Genomic DNA, 23,886 nt, shown 5'->3' on the forward strand with positions numbered 1-23,886 from the left:
ATACTGTGTTGCCTGCATGGCCAGCTTCCAGTTGTTGCTGTGAGGATGTATTGGAGGGAAAGACATTTGTATTTTTAAAGGATATTTGCCGCACTTCCAGTTATATGTTACAACAGCAAACCAGAAACATAGACAGCTAAATTAGACATATGGCCTACTTTTAGGAGTTAGAAGCAAACCATGTTGGGCATTAACCGTCGAAGCTTTTTGGAGATGATGTCCATGTTGGTTACTATCTGATTGAATGTAGACTGCAGCTGAAGGACCCCCTGAGGAAGCTCTGCGAAACGGGCCACCCGCTAGCAGCCTGCTAAGGCTAACTTTGATTGTCACAGTTCCTTCTGGACCTGGAGTGACCCACAAAACAAGAAATTTATACAATTGTTACCAGGAGTCTCTTACATGAAATAGTAACTTACCTCAGTTACAGGTCACAGTGTTGGTTATCTGCAGTTAAAGAACTAGGTTACATTGTACCTTCTCTAGTATATTCCTAGAGAATAGGAATATACTAGAATACTAGGAATAGGATTTTATTTATTGTTATTTAATGTTATTTGGTACATCTTGCCCATCATTTATCCATGTGGTTTATTTATTTATTTATATGTAACATTCTGATACTGTTATTTATTGTACGTAGCACTTTGCACCTTTGCACTTTAATTCCCCCCCCCTCTATATAACAGTGTTATTATTGTGTACCACAGTTCAATTTGGCGCATGTTTGAAGGATTCAGCGTCATCCTCCGGGTTGTAAGAATGAATCGCTATTAATACGGTGGACTATTGTCATGCCCCTGAGGAAGTCCGTTGGACGAAATCTGCATTCTTGATAGCCGGCCCCAGTTTGGGCTTGGAATCTTCGGGTTCTCGTTCATCTAAACACTGGGATAAAAAAGAAAAATATAAAAAAGAAAAGAAGAAGAAGATGTTAGAGCAAGAATTATAAGATCATTCTAACCTTAAGAGACTTACTGAAGGACTTTCTCCCTGAGACACCTCCTTTACATTTCTTGTACATAATATAATGGTTGGAGAGTGTAGTGTGATTCATGAGATGTGATTTGTATGAATCATTGTATTAATTGTATTCATTTGGATATATTGTATACGGCACATAAGCACTTGATCACTTTAAATTGTCTAAATTGATTCTATTGTTATAAATATGTTTTCTCCTGGTAAGTGATTCCTTTCTATTGATTGGTTCAGTTTGAACCAGGAGAGCATTTGCTTGTTTCAAGATGACAAAGACAGACAGACACGCCATCTGCCTCGTCTGTCTTGGAGAAGGGCACAGTTTTGGGCCGTGTAAGATCAGGCCAAAAGAGCCATCTGACTGAGGGGTTTTTATGGGAGCCTTCTCCAGCTCCTGCAGCCCAGCAGTAAAATCTTCTGCTTTAGTGGAGCTTAAGGATTGGTCAGATCTGAAACATTCTGCATCCCCAAATCTGAGCAACATAGGGACTTCAGATCCAACACCAATCAAGTTGGACCTGTCCAAGGTTTTGAGAGCTTCATCTGTGACTCCAGCATTGGCTGGGTCTCATTAGGATCCACAGCTGGAGGGATCAGGATCCCCAGAAGTCAGTGGTCTGCAGAGCTTCAGAGCCACCATATAAAAAGAAGATGAGGATGAAGTTGAGGCATCTGGGAAAACATAAGTCTTCTCAACCCCCAGGGAACATAGAACCTGAGCTGGCCTCTGAGCACATTGAGATAATTGAAGTCTCATGCAAGCCATTGTCTTGATCTAAGCCCCCCTCTTTGAAGGAAGAGAGTGAGTTAGTCCAACATTGACCTGATCTGACTCATTGAAGTTAGGGACATTTGCACCGTGAGAAATGTTGCACCCATAAGTGCCCAACATGGTACCTCCATCACGTGCCCCCACCTGCTAATACTCACTGGGGGTGTGTGTCTTTCATCCAGAGTTGATCAGTTCCATTCTAGATCCAACTTTACCTAATACCCTCCAATGTTCTTCATCTGGGATTCTAGCTTGGTCCTTCCTGGCGTTCCAACTTTCAGAGTTGGACGTTGAGATGGATGCCCCAGTATCCCAACAGATCCATCCCAGGATGATTTTGTACCACACGGCATCATTCAGGTCAGAGATACAATTATTTGTTTGCGGGAGCTAGAAAGAGAGCCAGTGTTACCAGCGGATGACATCAGACGTCATGCTGAGCAGATGTTGAACATAGCAAAATCACTGGACATAGACGTCTCTTCAACATCTCTTCAGCACTTATACTTGGGAAACCCCTCTAACATCGCTTTCCCTATGACTGAAGGAATTGTTGAGCTAATAAATTCTTTCTGTGAGAAGCCAGCATCCATTCTGGCAATGTCAAAGAAGGTGGAAGGGCTCTACAAAACTAAGGAAGACAACTATAGCTTTCTATTCACTCATCCTTCCCCTTCATCTTCCAGTATTTTCCCCTTCTCTGACCTCTGATGCTGAGAAGGCCCTTCTTAAATTGTTCTTGTGCAGAGCCATTTTATTGTATACGTACCATATGGCATCATTCAGGTCAGAGATACAATTGTTTATTTGTTTAAAGGAGCTAGAAAGGGATCTAAGACCTTGTCCCAAACAATTTCCTGTTGGGTAGTACAGGCAATTAAGTTGTGTTCCAAACTAGCCAGCCTACCAAGTCTATGTGCTTGTTCTCCAAGATCACAGGCATTCTTGGCAGCCTTTATCAGAGGAGTACCATTACAGGACATCTGAAAGGCTGCAACTTGGTCATCTGTGGACACCTTCATACAAAGCATTATGCCTTGAACATCAACATCAGAAAGGATGCAGCTGTGGGACAAACTGTTCCTCAGTGTCTGTTTCTGTGAAGAGCTGCCACCTACCTCCTATGGTAAGTGGTTTGCTAATCTCCCATATGGGACTGCACATAAGACTTGTCAATGAAAACAGGGTAGCACTTAACTATAACTTGTTCATTGAAGTCTTCTGTGCAGGCAAACATACCCACCCTCCTACCCCACCATGCTGTTTAATACTTACCTTAACTGTGCAGCCACTCAGGAGAGACCGAGGGTAGGGGTGTCTCCTCCCCCAGAGTGCAGGAAACAATGCTTTAGGGGGAGATAGACGCCCCCTTACAGACTTAAAGCTACAGAATCTACCAACCAGCAGGCCTGCGCATGCGCAGTCACATGTGTGTCTGCACAGAAGAATTCAATGAACAACAGATTACAGGTAAATTTGACCCTATTTTCCTTGCTCTACATTAATAAATAAGCAACATAGCCCCAAGTTAATTTAATATTAATAGATGCTCCCTTGTAGATTATTATCCTGACATATGTAATATCTGAGTTGATGGCACTTGAAAACACCAACACTTATGAATGCATTAGTAAGCCTTTGAGGTAATTGGACAAGTTGCAATGAGTAAGTATCACAGGTCATTTGGCATCACACAGCAGGTGCTGTGTTGTAACCCACCATTGGAAGAGACAGCTTAAAACGTGATTTATTTGTGTACAAAACTGATGTTGATAAAAGAGACCAGTTAAATCCTTGCCATGTGGAATTTTCACGCTAGTGATCACTGGGTTTTGCATTTACTTGAAAATTCTTCTCCGTGTTCCAGTGGCAAAACATTTAAGTACACTGATTCCTTTGGTATTCATTAAAATAACATTAATCATGATGAACTCTGCTGGTGTTAATGTTGATTTATTCTGAAACTTCCTAATTAAAATAAATCAGGTTCTATAATTAGCCAGAGAAGAGAAATAGGTCAACCCCTCTTGCAGTGATGACTTTGTGCTAGACTATCTCCTGAATTTAAACTTGGAAATAATATAGTAGTAGGAGGAATGTAATAACAAGAAAGGACTTTAAGGATGGCTCAAACAGTTTGCTCCATGGAGAACAGAAAATTTTGAACTAGATCAAAATAATTTCTTTTTAGAAATATGCTAAAAAGATTTAACATGCTTTGTGACAGATCCATTATTTTCCTGTTAACTGGGGTTGTGTGGGATCAATGCAAGAAATTAGCAAACGGTTTGGCTCTAGAGGCACTGGAGTTTTTTTTATGACTGCAGAAAACAAAAGGGGATTTCTTGGAACTGATTTTCTCTACAGTTTCCATATTTGGATTAAGACTAGGGCTGTGCTTATCAGAAACTTTTAGCACAAAAGAAAAGGCTTTTTGTTGGTAGCGGGTCTAAAATGTTCAGTGAACTGTCCTCCCAATATTTATCTTCACAGTCTTCATTGTTTTTTGTTGTCCAGGAAACCTTGCATCCACATTGGGCGAGTGCTGCGGAGGGAGGAGAGCATAGAGCCCACCTGTGCGGCTACCAGGACCATCATTGGGGGTTACATGAGATGCGTGATCACTTAATTCCTGTTGTTCCTCCTGTAGAATCCTCAAAGGGGAGAATGCTTCCAGCAAGCAATCCTGCAAAGTCATGGCTCAGTGCAGCCCTAGTCACTGATAACAAAAAAACCAAACCAAAACCTCTCGATGCATCTGGTTTTTAGTCATAAGCTGTTTTACCTTTATTATTAGAATAATAACAAAGGGTAACAATCCTTTCATCATTCTACTGTTTGATTTTCTAAACTGAACATGCCCAGAAAAATCTAAGATAATCCTACTGGGTTTTTTTTTTGCTGGTGTTGGTGTTCCTAGCACCAGACATAAACCTACAGCTATACAGCTGTCACAGATAAGAGAGAATTGTTTTTTTTAAAAAAACAAATCAACCTTTGCTCAATTATTCTTGCATTTCTGAGAAGCTTTGATTGCTAAGAATCTGTAAGAGGCTGTCTATGCATCTTATGTAGTGGATGGTCCATACAGATGGCCCATTTTTTTCATGAGCATAGTCCAACACAGAGCTAAGCACATTTTGGCCCGCTGATTTCAGTGCATTGATATGCACCTCTCCTAAACTGGATTGTGACCTAAATGTTTGCATCTAAAAATATCACTGCAGTAAACCTCCCATGCTGAATACTGGAAATAGGACTTCGATGAAAGCTTTGCAAATGCCAATATCCACTCACTCCCCAAACATAATGCTATAAATATTGGCTTACTAATATAATTTCCCAACTAAATGAATCTCTTTCCATAGCACAGACTCTGTACTCCTTTCAGCTGTTTCCTAATGAAGCAGAATATCCTCATCCATGCTCTTTTTCAGAGATGGTAAATAGGGAAGGATATCTTTGGACTAAAAACCCAATGAAATATATAGTTGTCAGGGTGAGCCATTAAAACTCTATTGGTAACCTGGCTTCATCACTGTCTTTCAGGATTGTAAGTTATTCCTGGGAAGGGAATGAGCCTTCCTGCTAATTAGTTTCACCTGGAGCCTGCTTGTTCCCAAGAGAAACGTCCTTGGGCGGCAGGAGGAATCAACCTCCATCTCCCCTCTTTAATTTCTCATGCTAGCACTGCCAATTAGCCAAGTGTGCCCTGATTGGTCAATGGTCTTTGAAAAGATGGTTGCTCACAGCATTGGGGACCCTCTCTGTTCAGTACTATTCTACCAGCTTGTGAGAGATGGTCTTCCCTCCATGCCTTACTCAAGATGATGAGATCTGCCTGGCATGGAGTGGACTTCCTTTTCTAAGCCTGTGGATAAGAACATGCCTGAGAGCTACATCAGAGATGCAAGTTAGTAAGATTTTAATGTCTAGTTAATCCTAGTCAGCATAGACAAGGGTTTTCCTTTCCTTTCACTATTTCCTTTCCTTTCACTATTGCAAGTGCTTAGGTAGAGTGGTTCCTGCTCAGCATACACTCCTTGTAATCTGAATTACTTAATAAAGTTATTTTTTTTCTGGTGTCAGGAGTTACTGACTGAAAGTGTGCCTGTGCCCTCAGAGACGAACTCAGAGGGTGAACAGTCTCAAATAAGGACCAGACCCCTGTGAGGCTACTAAGGGGTCTAAGGTGGCTGTTGTTTCAGTGCCTGGGAATGGTAGCAGGGGCTCCCTAGGTCTAGACATGGTAGTAGAGATAGGATTTGGTCTGAGGAAGTATCTGGCGCCATTGGCAGTACTCTGTGACAAGGCCTGTGCCTAACAAAGTACAGCAATTAGGCTAACAAGAAGAGTCAGGATGCCGAGCTGGAGCCTCCTGTTTATGATTTTTCACTTGGAGCCAACATAATGGATGAGTTGGGGCCATTGGAGGTTGTGTTGTGTTTACTGAGAGGCCCTACACTTGCACTCATTCTCTGAGAATTTTTTGAGATCAGCTAACCTTAGCTCTGTGGATTGCAATGAAGTTGCTTCTACAATTTCCTGCAAGAGGGAAACCCTGTGTGCAGAAAATGACCCATTGTGGCAGGATCAGATACACACTGGGGACCTGTTGGAATGCTCTCCGTTATGGCATTTATCTATTCAAGATAGCAGCAGGACAGCCAGAAAAACTCCACCTTAAGTCCACATGGAACCCCCCAAGATGGAGCAGCAGCAGGTACAGCCCCAAAGGGCCAGCAGAATCAGCCAGGAGCACCTGCCAGCCACAGCATCCCCCATGAATGGTAGTGGGTGTGGTTGTGGCCTGGCCTGTGAGGCACCTTTGGGTGTGCTAGCACTGCTGGCTGTCTGGATCAGGCGGGCTGAGGAAGGGCTGCAAGCATGGTGACCCAGAGGACACAGCTCAGCCCCTGAGGCAGCAAGAGAAAAGCCATCACCATTAACAGCTGGTACAGAGCTGCTGGGGTGAGAACTGGTGCAGCAGCCCAGCCAGCCCAGTACCTGGCACTGTGTGGCCAACCCCACCCTGCAGCACACACTCCATTGGGTGGCCAGGAGACAGGTGCTGGGCACGGGGATTCACAGGAGCACTGCAGTCATCAGACAGGAATTGAAGGAGGGCATGGGTTGGAGCCTGGGGGAGGGGTAGGCACTTCTCCAGGGCAGCCCCTATAAAGACCGGCTACCTGGGCAAGCCAATGAGGAAGTGGTTATGGAGCAAGCAAGGAAGCAAAGGAGAAAACAGCCACACAGCAGGGGAAGAGAGGGCACGAGGGTGCTATATACCCCCTCCTCCATTCCGAGGCTTGCCCTATGGCCTCCCTGAGCCAAAGCCCCCCCCCCTGGCTTCGACACCCCTATTGTGGAGCCTGACAAGTTGATAGCTTGTATGGGGACTGCGGCTCACCCACCACCCTATAATCTGGCACCTGACAACTGGGCTGTGAGACCCCTGCACCTTGTGCCTGCCAAACTCCAAGCTCCACTCACTCCTGTGGCACTGATGGAAGGGACTCTGTTGCCACCACACCCAACTACAGAAGGCATGGATTTTGCCCAATTCTGCCAATGGCTTCCTGAGAGGCAGGAGAAGCTATTGAGAGATATCATCACCCGGCAGCATGAGGCCCAGATGTCCTTGATGTTGGACCTCTGCCCAGGGTTGCCAGATCCCCCTGTCCTCCCTCCCAGTGGTGCCCATTGTGCATATACTTTGCTTGATCTGGGAAGTGATGTCATTGCACAGTCCTTGGCTTCCCCAAGAGCTCCCCCATGCTCTATGGTGGGGAGCCAAATCGAGCCTGAATCAGCCTGGATCAGGCCTGAATTGGCCTGGAATGGGCCACTGCGGAGCATGGAAGTGCTCCCGTGTTCCACAGCAGCCCAAATTGTCTTGATTTGAGTCTGATTCAGGCCTGAATTGGACTAGTTTGGACGGAGCGCACCGTGCCCCCTGGGAGCATGCCTTGGGAGGCTGATGCCCCCCCCACCGACCAAGTAAGCGGGGATGGGGACGGGGGTGGAGGGTGGGACTGGGGGATCCACCTCTCCCGACGAGGAAATGGCAGTCCTACCTCTGCTGGGCCTGGGATTATTTCTTTTAAAAATTAACCATCATTAATCATTCTAGAGAAGAATAAAACTACTTTTAAAAAAGAAAAGATTTTGTCTTTCCTGTCGGCATTGTGGCTCAAGAAACGCTTCTTCAAGATGGCTGGGATTCCCTACCAGGGGTTGGCTTTCAACCCTCATATCTCACAACACTGTTGGTTGTATTAGTTATCCAAGAAAAACCTGGCAGTATCCTCACACAATCTTTCCTTTGTGTGTTGGTAGAGGCTATCACACTCTTTCTTGAGTACGTGACTGTTCAACGTCCTTTAACTAGCACGGCTCTTCCCGCCAGAGTTCTAGAGATGCCCCTGCTTGTGCTAATGTTCTAGAGTGTTCGTTTATTTGCCAAAGCTAACTTTCTCATGTAGTTTGCTGTGTTTCCCCCATGGCACTGTGAATGCTGCACATCTGGCATAATACCAAATTTACTGTTTTATGCAATCATTCATTTTGGGATATATTGGAAGATTTGCTGACTTTCAGTTTTTTAGGGTTTATTTCTTAAATATGCAGGCAAACCAGAGATTGTTAATTTTGGGCATATTATTTTGTAAGATAGCTTTCCTAGCTGGTTTTGATTTAAATCATGCTTTATACTGAGTATAAACTGAGCGTAAACACCTAAGCTGTTGCCTAAAATAATAGTGTACTGTACTGACTGTGTGTGATTTGGAAAGACTCTGATTCAAATTCCCCCATGAATTCACAGGAGGGTCTTGGGCAAACCACTATTTCTAACGCTTATAGCTGCAATATGGGGATAATGCTGACTTTGCTTTATATCCCAGGAAGCTATAGGTTATTATTCACAAATGATTGTGTGCTAGTGAGGAATTCATGGGTGGGAGGGAGTGTTTCTTCCCATGTGCCAGGTACTCTGCAAAAATTGCTCTAACATTTGTGTGTACATTTATGAAGGCTAGTGATTCTTCTGTTTTATGACCTTTCTGCTCATTTCGTTCTTGTAGCTGCTGTTTTATGTCTGAAAAGTTGTAAAAGGATGGTGTGTTGAGTGATTTACGTGATCTGTGTTTCTACTTTTTGTGCCCTTTCATGTCCTGTGTAATGAAGGCAGAACTTGTGTGTATTCTGTGTGTTCAGATATGAAAGCTGTAAGTGTATCGCTTCAGTGAGGTGAGGTGCCCAAGTTCCCTCTTTGCACGTTTTGCTGAAAATGTGTAAAGTAGGAACATGGAAAGCAAAAAACGCTGGGCCTTAAGGGTTTGCTGTAAAGGTACTAAAGCATTTATGGCTTCTTTTGATATTCTACTTCTTCAGGAGACCTGGTTAATGGATGGACCTACCTTTTCTGGTTACTTTACTCACTTTCAAAGAGCAGCCAAAGGCCCAAGGGGTGGGGCAGGCCTAGGGTTGCCAGGGACCTGGAGTCCCTTGACAGGGAATCCCCAGGTCCCCATAGTCTCCCAGCAGGGGATTGGGAGCTGGTACTTGCCCTGGTTTATTTCTCTGCATTCGCGCTATGCGTGCATGCGCTCCCGGCTTGCATGATGACATCACTTCTGTGAGTGACATCATCATGCAGGGTCAAAGGGGGCCCTTGTTGCCACTGCCACTGGCTCTCATTGCGGCAGCAGCTACCGCCCACCTGCTCGCCCGCCCACTCGCCCGCCCGCCCGCTCGCTCGCCCACTCTCAGGGGCACAGCAGCAAGAGAGGAGAGCTGGCGCCAGCAGCAGTGGTGGCGACAAGAGCGGCCTGCTCTTGCCACTGCTGCCGCTGCTGCTGCCCACTATTGCAGCATGGGAGCATGCCCTCTGCTTTCCTGTCCCGCCCGAGCCACGCACCCTGAGTTGAGCTGTGCTGCATGCCCCGAGCTGTGCTGTACCACGTGGCTTGTCTTGTCTTGGGGTACACGATGCGGTGTGGCTCAGCTCAGAGTGCACGGCACAGCTTGGCTTGAAGCACGTGGCACAGCTCGGCTTGGGGCACATGGTGCTGCTCAGTTCAGGGAGGGCATGCTCCAGGGGAGCATGTGGTAACCCCAGGCAGGCCTCAGGGAGGCTTAGCTTACTTAATTTCAACCAATTTGAATATTAGACCTTGCAACCTCTTGGTGGCAGACAATTTGATTATTGCCTTTTTATTATAGTGGGATGACATGACATTTACTGTTTCTTCTGTCTACATTCCTCCATCTATCCCTAGTTTAATGGTTTAGAGCTGGGATCATCTGGGGAAAATTGCTGATAACTTGTAGGCCCATTTTCTGGGGACCCCTTTAGTACTAGCGGGTGATTTTAATGCAAAGATAGGCAGTGATGATTATACTCTCTTCTCCAAATTATTAGGCCCAGATAATGATGAATTTCTTAGAACTATTTGGCATTATAGATAATCCAAGGTTGTCATAATAAACAGAGCTGTTTTAGAGCTGGATAAATGTGCAATTCAGAGAAACTTTATTTCATTGATGGCTACCTAGAGGTTGATGGAGCTGGTGACTTCACTTACGTGAGTCTCAGAGAAATCAGTGTAATAGATTATATCTTGGCCTCAATTACCTCTCCCACTTTGAGTTTCTAAAAGGTGGTGACTTTATGGGAAGTGACCCTCTCCCAGTTTTCTTTCCTATAGATTTATCTTTAGAAAAGTATCGCATTCCAGACCAAAGCTTCCCTCTTTCCCAAAATCAAAATAAAGTTCGTCAATTATGCTGGAGTTCTAACTCTGCTGATAAGGCTCGTACCATAACGGGCTCCATCCCCTGTTATACTTTAGTCAATAGGGTTTTGCAATCAGATCCAGTGCTTAACTGTTTGCATAACTTGGATGAGTTTTAGAACTATTCAGACCCCTTTATGTGAAAAATAACTATGACAGGACATCTTGATTTAATGGTGATTATAAAAGAATGAAAAAGCATATTCAACAGAAACATCATGAGTTTAAAAGTAAGTGTAAAGTATCAGTCATTCAAGAGTTGATGAAATTTTAAAAAAATACAGATAAGAAAATGGATGGCCCTTAGTAAGGAGCGGGGACTTCTTATCTCAGCTATTAATAGATAATAATAAGATCTTTTGGTCTATCATCAATACCAATATAAATCCAATCTCTAAAATCTGATGCTGTATGACCCCTTGGACATGTGAAAGTTATTCAAAGAGGATATTCTCTGATGCTAATGCACCTACTATATCTCCTATTATTCCTCTTGATGCAACAATATGCTGGTCCAAGGTATCAACTAAGGAGGTCACTTGCCTTATCAAAGGATTTAAACTAGGAAAAGTACCCAGCTCTGATCTAATTCCTAACAAGCTATTTAAGGTTGATCCACAATGGTGGGCCATAATTTTGGCCCCAGTTTTACTCAAATTAATGTCAGTGGACAAATACTTGATCTATGGACACATTCCATTATTATCTCTATATTTAAAAAAGGTTCCAGATGTGATCTATCCTGCTAATGACCAATCAGTCTCCTTTCTTCTCTAGGAAAGCTATATTCTACTTACTTATTAAAGAAGCTTTTGCATTGGATGGAATCAGAAAACTTATTGGGGCATGGATAGGATTTAGGCAGGGTTCTTCTACATATGACCATTGCCTGGTTCTTTATCACTTGGCTGAGAAATATTCATCTTTTAAAGGAGAGTGATTATATGCAGCTTTTATTGACCTTAAGGGGGCTTCGAGTCTATAAATCATCCCAGATTGTGGAACAAACTCAAACTAATATGGATAAAAGACTTCTTGGATTTATTCAACAATTATATTTGGGTTTGACTGCCGAAGTACTATGTGGGTATGAGGGGAACTCAACACATCCATTTAATTTGGAAAAGGGGGTATGTCACAGATGTTTGTTAGTGCCTGTTTTGTTCAACTTATACTTAAATGATGCAGCATCAATTTTTGATGACTGCTGCCATCCACCAAAATTAGCTGAGATTGGCATTCTGCTTTATCCAAATGATGCTGTGATCCTGTCTCGAACTAGGATTGGGTTGCAAATGGTCCTGCGATGTTTTTCCAACTATTGCTCTCAAAAAAGCTTGGTGATCAATTACTCAAAATCTAAGATCTTCGTTTTCACCAAGACTAAGAAATGGAACCCATTTCAATGGTCAATAAATGGGTCTAATATTGAGCAAGTCAAGACCTTCTCCTATTTGGGGATTCTGTTTTTGTCAGATCTCTCCTGGACTCCCCAATTTAGAATAGCGCTTAATAAAACAAAACCATGCGCAAATGCTATAAATGGATTTTTCCACAATAGGGGAGGGAAGTATATTCCTGGAGCAATGCAAATTTTTAATCTGAAAGTGGCTCCCATTATTCTTTATGGCTCAGCTATTTAGATTAAAGCTATCTCTGATATAATCAACCAACCCTTAGCACAATTTCTTGGGAAAATATTGAAGCTCTGTTGTGTGTTTAACGTATTGCGGGAAGAATTTGGACAGCTATCCTTGGAAGCATGGCTGTATGTTTTAAAACTGAAATTAAAACTGCTCTTTGCTGAAGACGGTTTGTTAGATGCTCTAAATTGGGATACCCACCAATCGACTTGGTTGAAAGCCCTGGATGAGAAACTGATGATAATTGGAATGTCAATGATATTTTTGAGATAGGCAAATCTAAAGCATTTTCTCTGATTAAAAACTGTCTTAGAAATTGACCTCAGCAGCTTGATTTTGAGAGCCCACAGAGTTTGTTCACTCCTATCTTTTGGTCTTTCTTTCCTCAAATCAATAGCCCCTATATATATTACCATTCCATGATACTGCAGAGTTTTCTTTTTTGCAAAATTGAATATTATACCCACAGTGGTTTTAAAGGGAAGATTTTTTAATAGGTCCTATTCTGACAGATATTGCCCTTCTGGCCTTAATAGGATTGATACATCATTTCATGCCCTACTTGAATGTAGGTTCTTCAAAAATATAAGGGATTATTATATCAAGTCCTTAATTAATCAACCGTCCCCTTATACTCCAGAAACGCTGGCTCTTCTGCTTAGTGATAAGGATCCTGAATTTACCTTAGCAATTGCAAAATATGTCTCAGTTCTTTTAATCCTTGCATCCAAAAATGATAAGGAATAAGTATTTTCTGCTGCTCAAGATTCATGAATCAATGAGCTTCTAAGGGAATAAAAGGAAAGGAAAAGCACCCCCCCCCCCCAAAGTTACTTGTGCGTCTGTTTCTTGTAATGTTCAAGGCCACTATTATTTGACCTCAGGCTTCAGGAGATGTGTAGTTTTGACTTAATTGCTTACCTTTTAGTGTATTCTTGGGAAGGGCTTGCAGTGTCATGTACTACTATTGCAAACACAGCTGCATAGCATCACATCATCTCCTAGTCTTTATGTTGTCTGGATGATAATTGTGATCACGTCATGTCTTCATTTCTAGGAGGTACACTGGACTTAAAAGCTTTATGATGCTGTTAGAACCAACACACAGTCAAGCTGCATATATCGGGATTAGGGTGTGAGATTCTGAGTTTACATATATGGCTTCTATGTATACTGTTTTATGCTCCAGAACATCGTTTAAATATATAAAAGGGTAGTGTAAGATGATTGAATCTCATCCATTTTATCCCTTGGGAAATGCATTTAATAGAAGATGAAAAATAACTACTGTAGAAAAAAATACAGAGACCCTTTTAGGGGCACTCCTGTTTGTGCTCTGAGTGAGCTTTGTTTGCTGATTTTAGAAGGAAGAACCTTGTTAGGTGCATCTGCAGCCCTTCTAGTCTTGCTTATCATTGTTTTTTCTTTGTCATGAACTATCACTGGTAACCATAGCAGAAGCAGCATTTGGGTGGATGTAATATCTCCAGACGCCATTAATCCTTCCAGAAGATCTAAGGGTGCCAAGGTTGTCCAACAGTGGCTGGATATTTCTGTCAAGAATCCCATTTCCCAAGAAATGCATTTAATCAGTACATGACATTAGATGGAAAGATGGGTTTATGCAGTATCCACATGTATAGATAGCCGCTGAGCCAGGGTAGGTATTCCAGAATGCAAACAGTCTTCCTAGTTGGTGGACCTAGCTAGGGTTGTCAGCTCTGAGTATGGGAATATTTGGGGAGTGGAGCCTGGGGAAGGTGGGGTTTGAGGAGGGGCTGGATCTCAGCAGGCAAAATGCCATACAGTACATCTTCCAAAGCAGCCATTTTCTCCAGGGAACTGATCTCTGTTAGTTGGAGATCAGACCCCACCTGGTGGTTGGAAACCCTAGACCTAGCTCAGGCCTTTACAGCTTGACTGAATGTTGTTTGACCTTTTCTTTTGTTGTGTTTTTTTTGGGGGGGGCAGTTCTAGAAAAGTAGCAAAACCAAGAATTTTATCTAGTTCCTGGTCTGCTGCCATATATGTCTGGTGGATTGCATACAGCTTCTGGTTTTCCAAGTTGTGCAGGTCTGATCTTGTTTTAAGAAATTTACTGATTGATATCTCATCACTGGCTTTGTGCTCAGCATAAGGGTATTGAACAGCTACAATACTTGGGTCATAATTCAGTTCTTGAAGATACAAGAGGTAAATCGTTTTCTATCCAAGTATATATAGGGGAGGGGAAGGAAGGATTGCCTCAGACTACAAATGGTCAGTAATCTTTTCGAAAAGGCCTTCTTGTGTATAAACTATACCTGCAAAGGCCTATCTGCAGTTGAGTGATCTTGCTTTTTTCAGGGTAAAAAGCAGGCAAATACTAAATATGGGGCTGACCGGCACAGTCTCATTCTCCTGAAAACATGTTCACTGGACTCACCTATCTATTGGAATGCGAAGACCTCTGTTGTTGTGGAAGAGAAAAATTGATATTTGATTTTGTAGGGCTGCAACGTATCGGTTGCAGACTATTTTGTTCTGTGTTTTCATAGAAGAGTATGAAATGCTGCAGTAGCCAAATGAAGCCACGTGAAGGGTGGCTCTTCATACATAATCTTTGTAGTGTGGTGGCTGTCGAATGCAGAACTTTATGGAAACCTTTCCATGTGGGAAGCTGATTTGTGTGTATTAGATTCCTATACAGGTTCAATAATTTTAACCATAGTAGCAAAGATCCACCATAAAACTTCTATTTGATGTCTACTGTATATGAACTCTGTATGAGGCAGTTATGAAGAAGACATTTAGTGTTGTGTTGGTTTGTTTTATGACCCAAAATGGTAATCTGGGGGGAAAGATTTCTTCTAGATTTCCATAATGATCAGAAAAATGAATCCATGTTAAAGGTCTGAGGATGTGTTTTCTTCCTGAAGTATATATGCATAAAACTTTCAGTTTATTTTTTTTAATGACCCACTGTAGACAATCCAATGATAATGTTTGAGAATATCTACTCAAAGAATAACTGTAAATACAGTAAAGAAATCAGAAATGGAAAAAGTTATGAAAGTTAAGTCTTAAAAAATGACAAATAAAATGTTTTGAATAGCAAATAATTTATGCAAAATATGTTACAAAATCTAGAATGCTAAATAAATAATACAATGTACTCTCTTTTGACATTTTGTATTCCCATTTGTCTTTTAAACAATATTCTAAAGGTATTTTTCCCCAATAAGAGTTTCTTTATACAAATGGTGGAAGAGTTGTTTTAAATTTCATTGATACTTTGAAGCCACGGCAAAATATTTGGGAGGACTATTGAGAAAAATAGATTCTGTGGTTGAATTATTTCTTTATTATAAAAAAAAGTTACTACTGTAATGAAACCTTTTTGTCCTAACGGTTTGAAAACCTGACAATTCCTGATTCTATTTCCTAGTCAGCACACCAGAAGATTACTGTTCTGACTGTTATAACTTTACATGAGTCTAAAATATTAACGCACTAATACCATGTCATCAAGAATCTTGAAACTTTAAAGCTATAGTTTGTAATGTATGAGTTTTTCAAAAAATCCTGAGGTTGTGTGATAATAAGTAGTATTAGAAAAGAGCAAGAGTCCAGTAGCACCTATAAGACTAACAAAATTTGTGGTAGGGCATGAGCTTTCATGAGCCACAGCTCACTTCTTTAGATACAGCTAGAATGTGAGTTCATCTGTCCTTATATCTTGGAGAGTTAAGTGACTGCAGAAGCCAAATGATAATAGCCGGTGAATGACAATGGCAGGCATGATTGAATATGCAGAGGGGTAATGGGTGTTGAGAAATCAGCATTGGTAATGAGACAGGAAGCCTTTATCTCGATTCAGTCCAGGTGGAGGCATTGTCTTGAGCTTTGTTATCAGTTGCAAGCAGAGAGACTGCTGGACTCATATTCTAGCTGTATCTGAAGAAGTGAACTGTGACTCACGCAAGCTCATACCCTATCACAAATTTTGTTAGTTTTATAGGTGCTACTGGACTCTTGCTCTTTTCTACTGCCACAGACAGACTAACACAGCTACCCATCTTAATAAGTAGTATTATTTGAATACATGACCAATTTATTTAACTGTTTGGAAATAGGAATTGTATTTTTTTAAATTCCCCCTTGATTTGGCCTATCATACAATGTATGTTTGTTACTCTGCCTTCTGGTTCAAATATTTCATTGTTTAAGCCACCTGCAGGAATTTCGTTTAACTCAGCCATTAAATAATGATACAGGAATAGTGCAATTCCACTTACAGTTTTGAATTTAAGATTTGGGACATGATGGTGATCTAATAAAGAGCTGAGAGCAATCCTAAGGAGATCTATTCAGAAATAAGTTTCATCTTATTCAGTGTAGCTTACTCCTAGGGAAGTGCCTTTAGGATTAAGTGCCCGAATACTTTTTGAGCTTCCTATCAGCTTTGACTGAAAGTGGGAGTAGTGGCTACAACTGAAACTTACTGTAGTGACTGAAAGTGGCTGTAGTCAGTCATGTGCACAGACCCCAACTTGGGGCTAGGTCACACGAACACACCAGGATCTATGGTTACCTGGTCTCCCTAGCCTCCTGGCTGGAGGCAGAGAACCTGGTGCTTACCTTACTGCTGTTCCCATGGTCCTCCTCACACACACATGCACCCCTGCATGATAACGTCACCTCTGAGAAGTGATGTCATTGCGCAGATGAAGGGGCACATGCATGCTTTGCTGCTGGCCAATTTTGGCCTCAAACAGGCCAAAACGGGCCCATTTGGGGTCAAAATCATCCCACGGCAAAGCGCGGGAGCACTCTTGGGGCGGTGCAATGACATCATTCCCAGGAGTATCATCATCGCACTGCCCCTGGAGTGTGCCTGGGAGGCCCATTCTCACGCCTTCCCCCTCTCACCGGCCGGGTGAGGGGTGGCAGGGGGCAGAGGGTGAAACTGGGTGATCCCCTGCCCCCACTTGGGGAATGGGGTCCCTACTGGGATCTGGTCTGGTGGAGGAGTAGTTTCTCTTCCATACATCCAAGTTCATGTGTTACATTGGTACTACATGAATAGGCCCCCACATACGTAGTTCCAATTTGTATGAGCCATTCTGCTCAGAAAAGGGAGAAATATGTTCATGGTCTACTTGCAGATAGGCTTACACCTGGTGTACTCAGATACAGTGTATGTACTGGGGTGCAAATGTACATAGACACTACAGCAGGTAGAAAGGATCTTTGGCTGGGAGCATGTGTCAACCACACTGCAAACTACATTTTAGAAGCATATGTGGTGTTGCGCCAAGTCATGACCAGTACCCATGATAGAATACCTGGAATCTTGCTTCACTTACCTCCACATCCAGATAACAAAATCAAACAAAGTCAACGCAGGTGGAAAATAATCACTCAGACTCCCTCTTCATTCTGTCAATTGGCCTTGCATTTTCAACATTTTGACGATTCCTAATTTGTTGTTTTCTGTGTTCTAACTGAGTTTCCAAAAGGAAAACATGTATGCCACTCAGAAATCACTTCCTTCCAGAGAATTTGTCATGTGCACTGAAATATGCATGTCAACTCTTTTTAAAAATTAAATCCTGAAAACTAGAAATGTGTATGTTGGTTTCTGATTCTTTTCAGGGCATTGTTGAAACAGTTCTAAAAGATTCTTTCGGTGCATGATCATCTAGGCTCTTGCACTGAGCAAGTGCTTGGAAGATTGAGACACATCTAATAATCAGTGCTAACAGTTGCATTATCCTACAATATGATGAAACTAAATGAAACTACATCCTGGTCAGCCAATAACTGCACCTTATAAGTGAATGGAACTTTGTTGCCGTGGTTACTGCCTTTGTCTCCATGCTGTTTTTGCCCATGGTGCATTTTGGTTTTGATCCAATGCCATGTGAAGGAATAAAACAATGAGTCATTTGTTCAGAGTTGTGTTGTTAAAATATCCCTCTTTATCATAACATTTCATTTCTTTAGAAACCAGGCTGTAATTCAACGCAACTGTTAATTCAGGGAACTGCTTTCTTATTAAACAAAACCTTCTTTGATTTTTATTTATAAGAAAAAACCTTGTCTATGTAAGCTTGAACAATCAAACCTTCCATTTGGTTAATGGATTATTACTGGAACAAGTAGATAGAATTCTCTATGCAGTCAGTGTGATAAAAGTTGTGCAGGTTTTTGCACAACACAGAATTTTAGAGTGAAGTGTATATATTTCTTCTGGGCCAAAAGCAGTAACAAAACAGAGCCTACAAAACTGAGAAACTCTGAATATAACACAGGAAATAACTTCTGTTAATTAATTTTTTTAGAAACTGAAATTTGTAAAATAAGATGTAAATAAATCATGGTCCTGTACATACCAATACATCTCAGTATATTGAAACTTTACAATATGAAAAAATACATTAGATCTGTACAGTTTTTTACAGGTAGGTAGGATGAGTTTTGAAAAAAGATTTATTTTAAGGATCATACTCTTTTTTAAGTCAAAAAATACTGCACAAATTAGCTAATTACAAATCGTAGACTGGAAACAATATGTAACTCTTTTTTAAATGAACAGGAATTTTGGAATCCATAATTGAAGAAATTATTTCCTCTTTCACGTGAAAAAAAATTTGGTGGCAACTCTTGGCTGTAATTCAGACCACTTACGCCTGCGTGTTGAACAGGATCACTGATTTCGTGCTGCTGTTGTGATTGTGCTCAGATCCAGTTCAGTCTCTAGGTGTGTCTCCATTGTTTCTTCCTGTGCGTTTGAGTCGTAGGGCTTATGGGCAAGAAGTTCATGATGTACACCACAGTAACTTATCGTAGGCTGATCATATGCAAGAAACGTTGACACATTCATAGATAAAGGTATCTAGGGAAGGAAATACATCAGAAAAGTAGTTAATAAAGAGGCACCTTAGCATGCGGGAGTGAGTGAAAGAGATGTAGGGGTGTCAAGTTCCCTCCAGGGTATGGTTCCCCCAGCTTTGTTGACCTCTGGCACTCTGACAGTTGGGGGGAGGAAATTCTTTTTAATCACTGTTGGACAACAGTATGATGTCACTTCTGGGCAAACTCGGAAGTGACATCATGCCCCTCTATGGTTCTAAGCCCACCCTGGAAGTGATGTGGTGTTATGCTGTTGCCTGATGGCACTCCCCTTCTCTCCCATCTTTCACCAGTTGTCAGTCTGAGCTTGGCAACCTGTACCATGAGTGAGCAGCAGTAATGTTTGGTGTCACATGTGGTGTCAAGGTACCTAGCAGCATTGGGAAGCTTGGTCTTATTTTACATCTTTAGTTTTATATTCTGTCTTATCCCAGAAGCATAGCAGAAGAAGAATATTTTATTTATTTGTTTTAAATAAACTTAAGTAGCTCAAGTCTGGTTATAGATAAGGTCATGACTAGACATGGGCACAAACAGCATTATGAACAGAAAAAACCCATGAACAGCCCAATCTGCTGTTCGTGAGCAAGCTGTTCGGGAGGCCCCATCCTAACCGAACAGGTGCTTGTTAAAAGCCTTGTTCATTGCCTTCGGCAGCTGTTCGGCAAGCCAGACAGTCTGGAGACTGCTGCAATCAATCCCCTTGGCAACTGGAGAGGGAGGGACTGAACTCTGTCTGAACTTCTGGCTTTCCTTCTGGCTTTAACCCTTCAAAGTACTTCCAGTAGAGTCCCATTTTTGCCACTGTGAACAGAAAATAACAGCAAAGGGGGGGACAACACTTAGATCATGCCTTTCTTGGGGTGCAATCTCTCTGAAACTTGGGGGGTCTTCAGAGGACAGTGAGGACTAAAGGGGGAGAGCCATAGATCATGCCTTTCCCAGGGTGCAATCTCTCTGAAACTGGGGGAGGCTTCAGAGGACAATGGGAACTAAAGGGGGAGAGCCATGGCTCATGCCTTTCCTGAGGTGCAATCTCTGAAACTGGGGGAGGCTTCAGAGGACAATGGGAACTAAAGGGGGAGAGCCATGGATCATGCCTTTCCTGGGGTGCAATCTCTCTGAAACTGGGGGGGTCATCGGAGGACAGTGAGGACTATGTCCCCTGCAAATTTGGTGGGTATTGGACATCGGGAAGGTCAATTTGTAACCCCTCAAAGTAGCTTCCACCAGAAAGTCCCGTTTTTGCCACTGTGAACAGAAAATGACAACAAAGGGAAGGACCCATGGATCATGCCTTTTCCGGGGTGCAATGTCTCTGAAACACTGGGGGGTCTTCAGAGGACAGTGAGGACTATGTCCCCTGCAAATTTGGTGGGTATTGGACATTGGGAAGGTCAGTTTGTAACCCCTCAAAGTAGCTGCCTTCCAACAGGCAGTCCCCTTTTTTCCACCGTGAAGAGAAAATGACAATGGGGGGGGGGAACCACATGGATCATGCCTTTCCCCGGGGTGCAATCTCTGTGAAACTGGGGGGGGGGTCATCAGAGGACAGTGAGGACTAAAGGGGGAGAGCCATGGATTATGCCTTTCTCGGGGTGCAATCTCTCTGAAACTGGGGGGGGGGTCTTCAGAGGACAGTGAGGACTAAAGGGGGAGAGCCATGAATCATGCCTTTCCCAGGGTGCAATCTCTGTGAAACTGGGGGGGAGGATCTTCAGAGGATGGTGCGGACTAAAGGGGGGGAGAGCCATGGATCATGCCTTTCCTGGGGTGCAATCTCTCTGAATCTAGGGGGGGGGGGGCTTCAGAGGACAGTGAGGACTAAAGAGGGAGAGCCATGAATCATGCCTTTCCCGGGGTACAATCTCTGTGAAACTGGGGGGTCTTCAGAGGACACTGATGACTATATCTCCTGCAAATTTTGTGGGTATTGGACATAGGGAAGATTCTCCCAGGTGTGAGAGGGATGGGAAGAATCTCCCCACCTCTCTCATACTGGGCAGGCAGCCTGGCTGTGCAACTCCTCTCCCGGCCCTTTAAATTATCAGCTGGCAGTCGGCAGGGGGAATTCCAGCTGATAGTTTAAAGGGATCTTTAAAGGGCCAGTTAAGTGGGTTTGACAGGGGGCTAAGTGGGGGGTTGGGGTGGGGGTGGTTCTGGCCCCCATGAAGAATGAACAATGAACATCCAGAAACAGTTCATGTTCATCCATGTTCATTGTTTGTTGTTCGTGGATGGCACCGAACATCGAACAGGGTGTTCGGGTTTTTTTCCCTTTCATGCCCATGTCTAGTCATGACCGGAAAAAAAAATAGCATCGGATAAAGCATCTAAAAGGCAATAGGCCAAAAAACTAATGGCTAAATTTTATTCAGCTGAAGTCAACAAGGGATGTCAGTCAAGGGAATGTCTACTGAAAATAAAACAAACAGTCTTACACAGTAATCTTTACAACACTTCCCTGTTTTCTTAAAGAACAATCCTAAGGAAGTTTACTCAGGATCAGGTCTATTTAATGGAGCTTACTTCCAGAAACATGTTTTTAGCATTGCACTGTTAGTGTTACACTTGTGAAAGGCATGCAGTGATGGCACCCTCAAAACCACCTTGGGCAGCTAGTTCTGTGATGTAGGACACACAATAGAAAAAGCTTGGTGACAAGCTTAGGCTGAAGCTTAGGCTACACTAAGAGATATTGCAAAGGATGCTGCTCATGCACAGGTTCATACAGGAAGACAAGGTCCTTAAGATATGAACTAGACCATGTATGGTTTTATTGGTGAGAACCTGAACCTTGTATTGAGCCTGGAAGCACGTAGGTAACAAATGCAACTGCTCTGATAAAAATATAATAGCAGCACAGCATCTAGACCTTGTAAGTAAATGGGTAGCTGCATTTTGCAGTATTTGAAGCTTCCATCACCATCATCTTGTCCAGATTCAGTTTCAGTTTGTTCTATCTCATTCACTTTACCTCAGCACCCACACATTGGTTTCAAGGCTGTAACAGCTGCTGCTGGAGTCTTAGGGTCAATCTAAACATGCAGGTTTTTAAAGAGTTTGGTCCAAATTCCCCAAACCCAACTCAAGTTCCCCGCAGTCATTCACCAGCTGTGGGGAACGGCTGTTAAAAAATAAAGGAAAGCCCAAATGCCCTCAGAACTCCACCATGGGGGAGAAAGGGCTCCTGCCCCCCCCAAACCTTTTTCCAAAATAGTGACTGTGGGGGGGGGGTCTCTGATTTTGCTGCCTCACACTGAGTATTCTGTACCACATGGTGTGGTAAAACAGAGAGATATCCTCCCCCATGCTATTTTGACTTGGGGAAACGGCTTGGGATGGGGGGAGAAGGCAGGAGCTCTTCCCTTTCTTGCAGTAGCATTCTGAGGCCATTTGGGCTCTCCGTTTTTTAACAGCCATTCCCCACAGCTACTGTGTGGCTGCAGGGAACCCAAGTTAGGTTTGGGGAACCCAGATCCTACTCTTTCAAAATCAGCAGGTCTAATTTCACCCTGAGATAAGAATGAACATTATTGAGTTTATTAACATATTAATAAACCCACTCAGCGAGGAGGGCAGACTAAAAATCTAATCTAATAAATAAATAAATGGCACAGAGCTCCAAAACTATGAGTGATCTTATTCAGTGGCTTAATGAAGAGTTTTAAAAGCTTCGATGAAAGCCGAGATCCCTGAGAGGCTCCACAGTTAAGATTTCAGATTGATGGTTCAGAGTCCCAGATGGCACTTCTTTTTGTGTGCTCTGATAAAAATGGAGGACAGATCCAGAAACCCCAGTCTGCACTCCCAAGTGCTTCAATAATTTCTACAGTGTCAAAAGCCACAGACAGCTCTGAAACTATTAATAGAGAGGTACTGCCTGTATTCATTTATATTCCATGGTATCAATCTCATCTCAGCTATGAAATTACTAGAGCCCCTTAGGCAAACTACTATTCTCTCTCACGCACACATCATCTTGCAATACAAGGATGATGATACTAACCTACCTTAGAAGATTTTTGTGAATATTATTAAACATATTAAACACTTCAAACAAAGTGTTTACAAAAAAGTGTTTACAAAAAAAGTTTATATAAATGTTAACTCTGTCCAAACTCGGAACCACAACCGAGGATCCTACAAATGTTGCCTCCCTCCTCCTAATTGAGATCAGAATCCACAAGACAAGAGTCCGTCAAGTGCATTGTCCAAAGTTGCTTTAGATTCCAGATTACTCTAGGCATTGAATCAAGTTTCATAGAAAAAGGAAAGCAAAAAATCTCCAGAGTGGCTTAATGGAGTATAACCTGGGGGAACATTCTTTCCTGACCTTAAAATATAACACAGTTTCTCTTTGAGAAAGAGTGAGTCTTCTCAAGTGATATTTTTACTGAGACACAAGTCTAGCCAACCACACAATGTCTTTATTGTGGATAAGAGAGGAAGTGTGCTGCAGAAAGATGCCTGCTAATAATGGCAAATTCTGTGGGCTTGCTTGAGTTGTTTAGAGCTGTTTGCTTTCCAAACACACTTTAACCATGGCGAGTCTGACTTTGGTTTGTTAGTGTGCAGTGCCCTGGTTTGTGCTATTTGAATCTGTGGGTATCTTCACTTTGCAACACAGTAGTGGTTATCTATGGTTTTTGAACCCTTCTATGAGGGTCACTCTAGACATCACATTCTTCATGAGTTTGCCATAGAGCCAACTGAGGCTTACACATACACACAGCAGCTCTGGAGAATGGCTTGCATAAAAAGCAATACCTCCACATGTAGCAGCTGAAAT

The 23,886-nt window shown here is 42.5% G+C and overlaps 2 protein-coding genes across 2 annotated transcripts in view; one reads left to right on the forward strand and one right to left on the reverse strand.

The window, feature by feature from the left end:
- The window catches only part of CTNNA3 (catenin alpha 3), a 1,107,197-nt gene that overhangs the window by 318,302 nt on the left and 765,009 nt on the right, over positions 1-23,886 (forward strand). The window lies entirely within an intron of this gene.
- The window catches only part of LRRTM3 (leucine rich repeat transmembrane neuronal 3), a 179,106-nt gene continuing 174,108 nt past the window's right edge, over positions 18,889-23,886 (reverse strand). Inside the window, exon 3 of the mRNA XM_054982627.1 lies at positions 18,889-19,077. Coding sequence (XP_054838602.1) covers positions 18,889-19,077 — 189 coding nt within the window. The remainder of the gene's footprint in view (positions 19,078-23,886) is intronic.

This window comes from Eublepharis macularius, chromosome 6, assembly GCF_028583425.1.
Source record: "Eublepharis macularius isolate TG4126 chromosome 6, MPM_Emac_v1.0, whole genome shotgun sequence".
Taxonomy (NCBI): Eukaryota; Metazoa; Chordata; class Lepidosauria; order Squamata; family Eublepharidae; genus Eublepharis; species Eublepharis macularius.